The sequence below is a fragment of the Solanum stenotomum genome, chromosome 9 (genome assembly GCF_019186545.1).
Source record: "Solanum stenotomum isolate F172 chromosome 9, ASM1918654v1, whole genome shotgun sequence".
Taxonomy (NCBI): Eukaryota; Viridiplantae; Streptophyta; class Magnoliopsida; order Solanales; family Solanaceae; genus Solanum; species Solanum stenotomum.
The window spans coordinates 53,854,612-53,867,322 of record NC_064290.1 but is presented as its reverse complement, the minus strand read 5'-3'; the positions used below and the strand labels follow the sequence as shown (position 1 = coordinate 53,867,322).

At 28.7% G+C, this 12,711-nt stretch overlaps 1 protein-coding gene and 1 non-coding gene across 2 annotated transcripts; one reads left to right on the top strand and one right to left on the bottom strand.

The window, feature by feature from the left end:
• The first annotated feature begins 7,816 nt into the window (after window positions 1-7,816).
• On the top strand, window positions 7,817-10,660 carry LOC125876828 (probable purine permease 5). The gene is made up of 2 exons (XM_049558085.1): window positions 7,817-8,112; window positions 9,486-10,660. The coding sequence occupies exons 1-2, from the start codon at window positions 8,082-8,084 to the stop codon at window positions 10,562-10,564; spliced, it is 1,110 nt and encodes a 369-aa protein (XP_049414042.1). The 5' UTR covers window positions 7,817-8,081; the 3' UTR covers window positions 10,565-10,660.
• A 689-nt stretch (window positions 10,661-11,349) lies between these two features.
• Window positions 11,350-11,422, bottom strand: TRNAE-CUC (transfer RNA glutamic acid (anticodon CUC)). The gene has a single exon. It is a non-coding gene; the product is annotated as a tRNA-Glu (tRNA).
• Between the last annotated feature and the right edge of the window lie 1,289 nt (window positions 11,423-12,711).

Sequence of the window (12,711 nt, the reverse complement as noted above, 5' to 3'; positions counted from 1 at the left end):
TCATCCTTAATTATTAGAGATATCAGATTTGAACCTTGAATATGAAATCACTTAATTACTTTCCATCATAAATTTAAATTCAATCGGACTCCAATACAAATATCCAACACCAGGCAAAAAAAACAAGAAAAAAATAAAAGAAGATACAAGTGCATTTGCATGAACAAATAAGATCATTAATGTAATATATTCGTATTAAAATATATTATATTTATTTCAATAACAATCATGCCAGCAAATACAAAACTTGTATGGATAATATCCAGGAAAGTCAGTACATTTTGGTTCTGGATTAAGTTCACTATAATAATTATTGCATGTTCTAATGCAACAATCTTCATCACAATATTCATAGTTACATGGACCCAAATTTCCAGAACATCTATAATGGTAATCTACATCCAATTCTGTCAAATTTCCTCTTGCCATCTCCAAATGAGTCAAGTTGCTATCTCCCATGCCAACTACACAAAAAAAAATGTTAATAAATAAAAAGGTACGATATTTGAGAACACTATTGATCCCGAGTAGGGTGAGGTAAAAAAAATTATGAAGGGGTTGCTCAGATGATATGTATTATTCATCTTCAGTTCTTAGGTTATGGCTTATGAGTTCGAGTCATCATGAAGTTCCTAGGATGAAGTAAAAAAGTTACCATGAATTAGTTGATTATTTCTCAAAGACATGACTAAAAAGTGGCTAGCGGGCTATTTCTAGGAATTTGCACCTAGGGCTCGATACCAACAAGTAGAAGAATCGAACATTCATTCCAACACATTCCTTAATGATATTAAAATTTGAATCTTGATAAATAAAATATAATTTGAGTACATATATATAAATATTTGCAATGAGATCTACCCTACAATCAACAAAACTAATTGAATGAATTTGAGTTCTTAAATGTTGTACAAATTGTGTAAAATAACATCATTACCTAGTTTAATGATGTCAAATATTTTGAGACATATTATATAACAAATAAATTATCAGATAAAATTGAAAAAATGGACACATACCTGATATAAAAATGTGAAGAAGAAGAAAATAAGAGGGAATTAAAATGGCCATTCTCATGAATTTTGATGAAGTTTGAAATCTTGTTGCTTTAATTCTTCAAATATGATAAGAAAATTTCATATGATATGCAATGGTTTTTATAATATACACAAATTCTGGCTATATATATTGGATAAAATGTATAGAACAAGGACTAGATAGGAAAAAGTAATTATATATATTTCTATTTTGTTAGTCTTTTATTTGTAAATTCCTAAAAAAAGAAAATTAGTAACTAATTTAACTGAGTTATTATGAGTTTACTGTTTTTTTTCCAATTTTTTCTGACAATTTTGTTGGGATTTTTACGACGTCATTTATTAATTTTTCCATTTTACTATTGATTCACACTTGTTAATTTTTCTTCCTATTTTAGCAAAATTACATGTGGTATTTGGACTTATCCTGAATTGATTAGTTTTATGTTGATAACTATTAGACTATTATGATTCTTCTCTTTTATTTGAATTTGGGATCAGTAATGTGAGTAAGCTTACAAAAAAATGAAATTGAAAATAAATTCTCAAAATAGTGTAAGTTCATAGATATTAAATTAAAAAAAACACATTAAATGAAGATGTTAAAAAAATAAAATAGACTAAAATTATCTTGCAAAAACTTATAATCTTTTGAAATTTATACGAATTTCACAAAAGATAAGATATGCAATAGAAGAAATCACGATTCTCCTCTTTTATTCAAACATGGGACCAGTGATATAAGTAAGCTTACAAAAGTGAAGTTGAGGATAAATTCTCAAAATAATGCAAGTCTGTAGATATTAAACTAAAACAACGATAAATGAAAATGTTCAAAAAATGAATTAAGATAGACTAAAAGTGTCTTAAACAACTTACAATCTCTTGAAATTTCATGCTAACTTCACGAAAGATAAAATATACGATGAAAGAAAAGTACCTATATATATGAGATAATCAAAATTTATTCATAAAATTTATCAAATAATGAAAAAAAAATCTTATATATGTCATCAATTTTTTATTAATGACTTAACTATGCCATCTATTATTAGTTGGACTTATTTATGTCATCGCATTGACATATTTGATTCATTTGTGCCACTAGCGGAACCTAGTACGAACTATCAAGTTTTGTCACGTGACATTATCTAAATTCTTGATATAGCCACATGATATATTTTTTTAAATTAAAAAATAATAGTTTTAGGATTATTTTTGTGAACTTAATAAATATGGATTTATTAATAATAATAATCATAAATATATATCATTTATTAGAAGATAAGAATCATATGAACTATTTGTTAGACAATGCACATTAAATGTATTTCTTGTCAATTTTTATAGATTCTTTAAAAGGAAATTTTGTAACTAATTTGATCAAGTTATTATGAGTTTACTGTTTACTCTCATTTCTTTCTGATGCTTTTCTTGGGATTTTTATTAGTCATTTATTAATTTTCCATTTTACTTCTGATTCACATTGTTAAATTTTCTTCCTATTTTAGCAAAATAACATTTGTCAGGAGTCATAATGAATTAATTAGTTTTACATTGACAATTAATCTATCATAATTCTTCTTATTTTTTAATTCTAAATCAAGATTGACAATATGAATAAGTTCACATGGACAAAATTGTGAATAAATTCTCTAAAAAGTTTACTCTATAGGTGATTTAGTATAACTCGAATCATTTTTTTATTTGATGATTTTTGTTATATCTCTCACTATTTTAAATAATTATTTAATTTGAGAGCTAGTTGTTTATAACTATTGTTATTTCAATTTGACACGGATAAAACTAAAACTTTATAATATATGAATAAATGTGGTAAAATTAGCTTTTTAAAATATAATTTATTTGAATCGTCTGAGTTTAGTTTGGTCATTAACTCACTCGTGACTCATGTATTAATTCATTTTATTTCAGTCAAATCCATTCTCAGCTCAAAATTAGATTAATATGTAGCCTAAATTGATTCATGCAAAATATTACCAAATAGTTTCAAAAAAAATATATTTTTTAAATTTGATTATTTTATATATAGCAATAATAAAGGAAAGTTAATTTTCTTAGATATTAAAAAAAGTATTAAAAAATAAATAAAATAATTAAAGTTTGGTACGAATTGGACGGATAGGGGTTATGATCCACCTTTTAATTTACTTAAGGCTAACTTGTTTCAACTCAAGTAATTTTTGATCTAGTCAACTACCCACTTATTTAATAAATCAATTTATTTTATCTCGTTTAAATTTAGCTTAACTTGCTTATTTGATAGCTAAAAATGCAATGGTCATTCTTACTCATTTCACTTCTACGGTGTTTTGAACTCTTGAAATATTATTCTTTCCACAATTAGGGGTGGAGTTAGAAATTGAGATACAAATTCGATTTAACTCAATAGTTTTAATTTTAGTCTCGATCAATTCTTGCCATCACGCTCTAGCTTTAGCATATGCCGAGCACATCTAATCGAAAAATAGAAAAAAGTGCCTCGATTTGACATGATCTTCGAAAGAAGTAAAAGAGCCAAGGAACTTCCTCGAATCCTGATCAAGCCTCTGAAACTGGAATATTGCGGAACTAACAAGTCTATTAAAAAGTTGAATTAGCCACTTTTACACGAATTTTCAAGTGGATGAAATCGATTGAGTGGTCTCAGTTAAAAATGGGATGAATTTCTTCATAGTTCTAGGTTATTGTATGACCAACCAAATAAACCAACCTCGATTTAATCCTAACATTTGTTTACTAGAATATATATAAATAATTTTAATTTTTCAACAAAAGAGATTTCGATTACCATCACTAGTTGAAATTATGACCTACTCGAAGTTTTTTAAAGTAAAATATTTCCCTTTTCGTCGCATTAAAAACACGTTTTTAAAAACATCTTTATGATGTAAATCAAAAGGTTTGAAATAATAAAATATCATTAAATTAAAGCCATTTGGTAGTAAAGAAAAAAACAAGTCATAATTCTTCTAGCACTTGAAGTTAAAAAAAAAAAAAACCAAACGCAAAACACGTTTATTTGTTAGGTCAAAATTTACTGTTATTTTTCATAACAATCAAATAAATATATATAAATTAAATTAAATGTTTGAAATAATAAGATATTATTAGTACAGAAGAGTAAGTGAAACAATACTCTAAGTATTATTTATTAATCTTTTATTCTAATTCATATTCTCCGCAACCTTTTATCTATGATCATATCCTCGTACATCAAAATAACTAGTAGATCAATTGTTCACAATTTTATTTTATTGTTAATGTATATCTTTTATATATTAATTAGCGATTGTAATTATTTTCGACGGAACATAAAAAGATTTTATTTGATTCCCAATGCCACCAGCCAATTAAATGAGTAATTTGTGGACCATAAAACACAGCACTATAATATGCTGTCTGATTTCTCATCTCAAGAATCTCGAAAATGGGTAGATCCGGATTTTCTTTGACCCGGTCCGATTATTTCAGGCTGAAGTTTAGGTTGAATTCAGATCGTAGGTATGAAGGTCAAGAATTAGGAAAGAGAGTTAGTACGTTTTACTATTGTCCACTTTCAGTAGTATAATTTGGATATCACTCAATTTTTCTTACTCTTGATGTGTTTTTGAGCTATGTTGTTATCTCTTTTTTTTTTTTTTTTCTGTATCAGTTACATTTCTTTTAATTAGAGGGTCTATTAAAAATATTTTCTATCTCATAAAGATAAATGTAAGGTTTATCTGCATCTTACCCTTTTAAATCCAAACTACACTTATAAGTTATAACACTGGAGTTTGGATATGTTGTTGTTTTTTTCGTGCATCGATTGCATTTCTTTTGAGCTTAGTGTCTATTGAAAATAATATTTCTATCGTACAAAAATAATGGTAAAGTCTGGCTACTTACTACCATTTCTAAATTTTATTTATATAATTATAATGAGTATGTTATTATCGTTGTCAGTTCTTTGAAAATTTGAATTCAAGTTTTGATTAGTAGCACTTGTTTTTGTTTTTTTTTTGGTATGTGTGTGTATTGGATGACATTCTGTTATGTCTTGCTGAATTTTTTTATTGTTGGCAGGAAAGATTTGATTGCTTAAAGAATAATAATTTACTTATTAAATTAATAATCAGTTCCCTTTGACAGGTCATGAGTATAATATTCTTTGATTTGCTTAGGTTGGAGAATAAAGTAGGTGACCAACACCAAGTTGTGATGTATTAGTGGAGTGCTTCATTTTTAATCAGAGATTTTAGGCTCGTGCTTGAATCAGCCCTGCAGAGCGCAATCCAAATTCAGTTGGAGCTTCAATATAGGCTCTGGACATAGGGTGGAAAACCATAAAACAAGAGTAGGTGCGTGGCGAATTGAAATAATTTTAAAACAAAAATTGAAGCGGGAAAGATTAGTTGTGAATTTAAACTAAAAAGAAAAAAATATTATTTTCTTGAATTTACCTAAATCTTTTTTTGATAAATCCTCCGTTCGACAAAAGATCAGTCTAAACTTCAAACTAGTATGAAAATAAAAATAAAAATCAAGAAGTCATGATAATACACAAGTAGAAAATATGACAAATCATTCTGAACAATAACTATAATAAAATGATATGATAATCCAACTATAAGAAATAATATATAGTAAATGAACGAGTCAATTCCCTAAATGGTCACCCAAGTTTATGGAATTGCCTTAAAATATCATTTATGTTTCATTTAGGACCAAAATATCACTTAACTATCACTATTTTCCTCCAAATATACTTACCACTTCAAAAGTCCCCTCTCTCCAAGTTGGCATGCCATGTCATTGAAGCCTTTTTTTTTTTTAAATAATAGACTTATTTAATTAATCAAACTCAATTAACTAAAATAATGATCTTGTTGTTTTTTAATTTTTATATATATATATATTAGTTTATTGAGAAGAAATTTTCATACTTAAAAATATTTTATCATAATTAACTTTTAATTTTTTTATGCTATGAAGAATGGTTTTTTTTTTAAAACTTAATATAATGTCATCAATTTTGAATACCTATAAACACATATAGTCAAAAAATATTGATATATAAATCACTGATCAAAATTAAATTAAAAACAAAAGTTAAATAATAAATTTCTCCTTTTTACCAACTATTTTGTCAACCTTACAAATTTATTTGAATACTTTTATGAAAAAAATTACTTAAAATTTTCAAATAATTTACTTAGAGATTTCAAAAATTCTCAGGTAACAATTAAACACAAAAAAAAATTCATTGAATTTTATTTGGTAGAAAAATATGAAGGAATTAGATATTTTAAAAGTATTTTTTTTATAATCTTCATAAATTCTCACGTAATTTATATATTTGTTTTGTAGATGCATAAGTTTAATGAATTAAATAGGTCTATTATTCTTTTTTTAAAAATGATGATTTAATGACATGACATATCAACTAGAATAGAAGGAGACTTTTGAGGTATTAGTATATTTTTTTGGGGGGAAATAAATTAGTAATAATATTAGTCACTTCCTTTTTTTAAAATAATAATAATAATATTGTAAGCATGAATTACAAAGTACACAATTAATTATATTGTAATAGTTAATTGACATTTAATATTATTGATTCATTATACAATTTATGATTAATTGATGTAAGTTAACATTCATGAGTGATTTGCATATTGATATATTTTTTTTTTGAATATATGTGTTTATAAGTATTTAAAATTGATGACAGCATAGTATATTTTAAAACCCTATTTTTTCATAGCATAAAAAAATAAAAAAGTTTAATTATGATAAAAGATTCTTCAGTATGAAGTTTTCTTCTTAATAAAAAAAATAAAAAAATAAAATTAAAATAAAATATATATATATATATTTTATTTTTTATTTTTTAAAAAAATAATAAGATTATTAATTTAGTTAAATGAGTTTGATGAATTGAATAAGTCTATTATTTAAAAAAAAACTTTAATAACATGGCATGCCAACTTGGAGAGAGTAAAATTTTTAAAGTTTTAAGTATATTTGGAGGAAAATAGTAATAGTTAGGTGATATTTTGGTCCTAAGTGAAACATAAATGATATTTTAAGGCAATTCCCCAAACTTGGGTGACCATTTAGGGAATTGGAATTGACTCGTAAATGAACCCAAAGAACAAAAAACTACATGAGTAATGCTATGACTACTAGTATGGAAGGGTAAGAGAGAAAACGTTCAACTGTCTATAAACCTTTTATCTTAATTTGTGTCCTCCACAACCTCCAATCTACAATCATATCCTTGTCCATCAAAATAATAGTCATGAAATGTATATCAATTGGAATTTACAATTTTTTATTTTAATTTATATATAATTAATGTATACTTTTCGTATATTGAGATATAATTATTTTAGCTTAATACATAGACAACTCCTTAAATTTTTCTTAATATTTCATTTGAACACTCGAATTAAATCATGTTTCAATTGAACACTCCTTCAAATAAAGTATTTAATTAGATATTTTTTGTTCAAATTTTGAAAATACTTTTGCACACATTTTTCATTCATCTATTTATATATCTCTCCTTTAGTTATACACATCTGAAATTTTACTATTTATTGAAGTGAAATACGAATGCATATAATTAAAAAAGAACACATATTTTATGTAATTAAGTTAACTATCTAATAGACGAGAAAATAAACACAAAAAGGATCAAAATTTGAAATAAACTTAATTCAAGTGTCTAAATAAAATTATCCGCAACTTTCACTATGTATTAAAAGCCAATTAGTATTTTTTTTCCTAACCCAAAAACTTTCATCTAATCATTGAAATCTTGATTTTTGATTTGTGGACCATAGAACACAGTACCACAATTTGCTGTCTGATTTAGATACCATAAATTTTTCTCAATCTCTGCTTCTATGGTTGTAAAATCTCAAGAACCCCAGTTCAAAATTGAGCAGACCCGGAATTTTCTTTGACCCGACCGGATTAGTTCTGGTATCTCCACTCTCAACTTCCTTCACTGTCCCCTGAATTCTTGGGTTCATGCAGCAACCATTGGTTATTTCAGTTCCAGGTCAGTATAATATGTGTATCATGGCTCGTAAAAGTAAACAGTAAATCTGACCGACTAATTATGTGAAAACCCTTGAAAAAAAATCTGAACTTTTTTCAGCTTTTGTGCTTTGTGGGTATGTTAAATTTGTCAAGATGATTGTTTTTTTCCATGGTTCTTGAAATTGTGAATTAAAGTTTTGATTTTTAGCACCTGGGTGTTTTTTCTTGTGTGTTGAATGATTGTACTTGCGTTGTGTATTGTTGAAATTTTCAGCTTTTATGCTTTGTGGCTATTCTTGTTTTTGTAAATCCTTCGATGGTTCTTGAACATTGTGAATTCAAGTTTTGATTTTTAGCACTTGGTTTTTTTCTTCTTGTGTGTTGAATGACAGTACTTGTATAGTGTATAACGAACATATTCAGTGAAATCTCAATCTCACTAGTGAGGAGGTACACATGTCTTAGCACTACCTCGTGGAGGTAGTGAGGTTGTGGTACTGAATTGATTGCTTGAAGAATACGAATTTACTTATGAAATAATCAGAGCCTTGTCCCCCTTTGACAAAGGACATGACTAGAGGGAAAGATTCAGGGCCCCACTTTCTAAATGGAGAGTAAAATTGAGTTCGGGATTCTAGTCCTTTTAAGTTACCGGTCTTAAAATGAATGGTTTGTGTATATTCAAGGGTTTGAACCAAAGTTATTTGTTTCGACCAAAACACATAAGCTATACTCTAGCTCTGCCCCTGAGAGGATAGGTGTCTAATACCCCAAGAGCATATATTGAGTTTCACATTTTGGCGGTAGTTAGGCAGCTGAAGCATTTAGTTTTAGCTTGAATTTGCTATAATTATTTTCTCTGTATGTATTCAAGTCCTTAATTTTTAAGTGGTTATTCATTTGCATATCCTCACTTTACGGAGATCATTTGTATAAACTGTGATTTATGCGTAGATCATAAGGTAGTTATGTACCGAATTAGCTAAGGAAGTTCATAAGTAGGTACTGCAAGGTTCAAGCCTGTTTCCTACAACCTTTTATTAAGCATTTTCTGACTGTTTAGTTGCTTTACTTACTCCATGTTTCTGTTACTCTTTTATATTGAATGCTACTAATGAGTCATTGCTTCTTCTCTCTCGTTTTTTAAAAATTGCTTTTACTTGAGATGAGGGTCTATCAGAAACAACCTCTCCATCTCCCAAGGTAGAGGCTAGGTTGCGTACACAGTACACACTACCCTCCCTAGACTCCACTTGTGGGATCATGCTGAATATGCTGTTGTTGTTGTTGTTGCTACTTATGAGTCATTCTTTGATTCCTTTCTCCGATCAAATACTCTGTCATGTTGTTTTTGAAAATTGACATTTATCTATGATGACTGGCTTTTTGTAGAGGAAATAATGGATGAAGCGCCGCCATCAAAGTCACTCTGGCAATATATCTCGGCCTATTGGACGATGCTTTGTGAAATGTATTACAACAAGCCGATTTCACATTGGATTCTTTTGTTTCTAAGTAGCATGGGGATGCTTGTTCTGTTCCCTGCTTCTAGCCTCTTGTCCCGTTTATATTTTGCAAATGGTGGGAAGAGCAAGTGGATAATATCATGGGTTTCAGTTGCAGGATGGCCTATGATCGCGATAGTCCTAATTCCCTCATACTTTTTTCTTAAAGTGTTCCCGACGCCACTTGACTTAAAACTAACTTTATCTTATGTTGTCTTGGGATTCTTGAGTGCTGCTGACAACCTCATGTATGCATATGCCTATGCCTACCTGCCAGCATCAACTGCTGCTCTTTTAGCCTCGACTTCACTGGTGTTTTCTGCATTATTCGGATATGTTCTCGTGAAAAACACTATGAATCTATCAATTATAAATTCTATTGTGATCATTACTGCTGCCATGACGATCATTGCTCTTGATTCAAATTCAGACAGGTATGGATACATCACCGACCGTCAGTACATTATTGGTTTTGTGTGGGATATACTGGGATCTGCACTCCATGGTCTGATTTTCGCCTTATCAGAGTTAATTTTTGTGAAATTACTCGGTAAAAGGTCTTTCCTTGTTGTTCTTGAGCAGCAACTCATGGTTTCCCTCTTTGCCTTTATATTCACAACAATCGGACTTGTTATGAGTAACGGTTTCCATGGGATGAAATCTGAGGCAAGTACATTCAAGGGTGGGGAAAACGCGTATTACTCGGTTATCATTTGGGGGATTATCACTTTCCAGTTGGGAGTGTTGGGAGCCACCGCGGTTGTTTTCCTCTCATCCACTGTCTTGGCTGGTGTCCTTAACGCTGTAAGAGTACCGATTACTAGCATTGCAGCTGTGATATTGTTGCATGATCCTATGAGTGGTTTCAAGATCCTGTCTTTGATTATTACATTCTGGGGATTTGGCTCTTATATTTACGGTAGCTATAGTCCCGCGAAAAAGGAAGCCCTCAAAACTATTTCTTAGTTTTCGTGTTTTCCTCCATTGATAAAGGATTGAAGATCACAAAATTTTATGTTTATGTGCTAGCTAATTCTGTTGAAATGAAGTTGAAACCTATATTGCTCGGACCCTTCCCAAGTGTTGTGGAGAGGCGTGTTGGATCCTCCAAAAAGTAGTGCATTTTCGAGGATTTGACACGAGTGCGTTAACATTTTTAGGTTGAAACTATGTACATGTAGAAGGTAGCAAAGAAATTAAACTTTCCTGCCATTTCACTATTTTCTATTTATAGACATGCAACATATATATCAAGATGTATTACTCCATCCGGTCTTAATTATACGTCGTTTCTTAGTACTTGTCATTTCACAAAATTAATAATAAATGATATTATTCTTCCTATTTTACTGTCGAGAGTTAATAGCCTTGAAAGTGTGAATTTGATCAACATAGCAAAACTAAATAATTCATTTATGTTCATTGATCAATTTAATTAATCTAAATAAATTAATTCATGTCCATTTATTGAAAACTTGACTTTAAGAGAACACTATATAAGGGTACAATGGTAAACTTACCTCATTTTTTAAGGGGTGTGAAACCTAAAATTGTGACAACTAAATAGGAAAACGACCGTGAAATCGAAAATTTTGACAACTAAATAGGAACGGAGGAAGTACTTTCTTATCGTCCCTATCTTTTCAAATTGTTTTCAAACAAGAAAGTATGGCTTTTTTTTGGAACATGCTAAAAAGAAAAGTATGACATATAAAAGGGACGGGAAAAAATATTATTAAATGAAAAAAAAGTTCCGTTGCCGGGACTTGAACCCGGGTCTCTCGGGTGAGAGCCGAGTATCCTAACCAACTAGACTACAACGGATATGTTATAATATAATTCACGTATGTGAATTTGTAATTAATTCAATTAGAGAAAAAAAGTAATTAAGGATTTTAGACACACGTTGCTTAGTATAGAAAACAATGGTTGAATCCGATTAAATATAATTCAAGTCTATCGAAACTCGAAAACAACCTTTTTATCTCACAAGTCGGAAGATAGTATATATACAATGTAATTTGTTAAAAATAATAAATTTTAACATTGTATATCCAATGTAATTATTGAGGTCATGATCTGATCTTCCCTTCACCAAATCCGAGGTTAATCGATGGAATTTTACTTACCAAGTCTGACAAGATCGATGACAATAGGTATATATATTATTTGGCCAATTCACTTATATAAAAAGTTTATCATATCTTTCTTCATATACATATATATAGGATTATCTTCTTTTCGCGTTTATTTCACTTATGATCAACTTTTTCCACCTTAACCACAAAACAAGATTCCATCCCTACCTATAGAATTACACTAAATACATAATGTCGTACATATCCAGAGCCTCGGTCATATCTTTGTTTAGCTTCAAGATGTTGTCTTTGGAGAAAATGAACACTTTGTCATGTTTACTGTAATTTTTATGTACGTCTAAAATTAAGTTATATACATCGATAACATAACTTTTTATGCATTATTAATTAGGTTAGTTTTACATGTGGTAGCTAGTAAGGTGACTTATAAAATAACAAATCTCATTTTTTGTTGAGGATTATAGCTTGTGATCAATTAATTGTTGCCAATGATATACAAGGCTTATATATGCATAAAGAAATATTATTACACGTTATGATTTTATTACAAACGGAACTTAGATCAACGTTAAGAAAAAAAAGAGAAAATTGTAAGTACTCCTATTTAACTTTCATAGATTATTAATGTTAAAATGCAAAATTCATACGAAATTATTCAGCACTGATTTGCCACATTGTAACTAAACATTGACAACATGAATGGAAATAATATTTTAATAATTGCATATATATATATGGAGCATAATTTAGATATTTAACAAAACTCTTAGAAGAGGATTTCTTAATTAATTAAATTCATTAAAAGGAGGGTAATAAGGACAACTATTTAAACATGTATTTTGTTGATCATAACACAATGCAGTTGTCACACAACACCATCCTGATCCTGATAGATTCTTAAAACACTTGACAGTATTAAGATTATTGCCTGCATTAAAATATAAAAATAAATAAAATGTAAGTGATTATCAATTTATATATATATATATATATATATATATATATATATAGGGT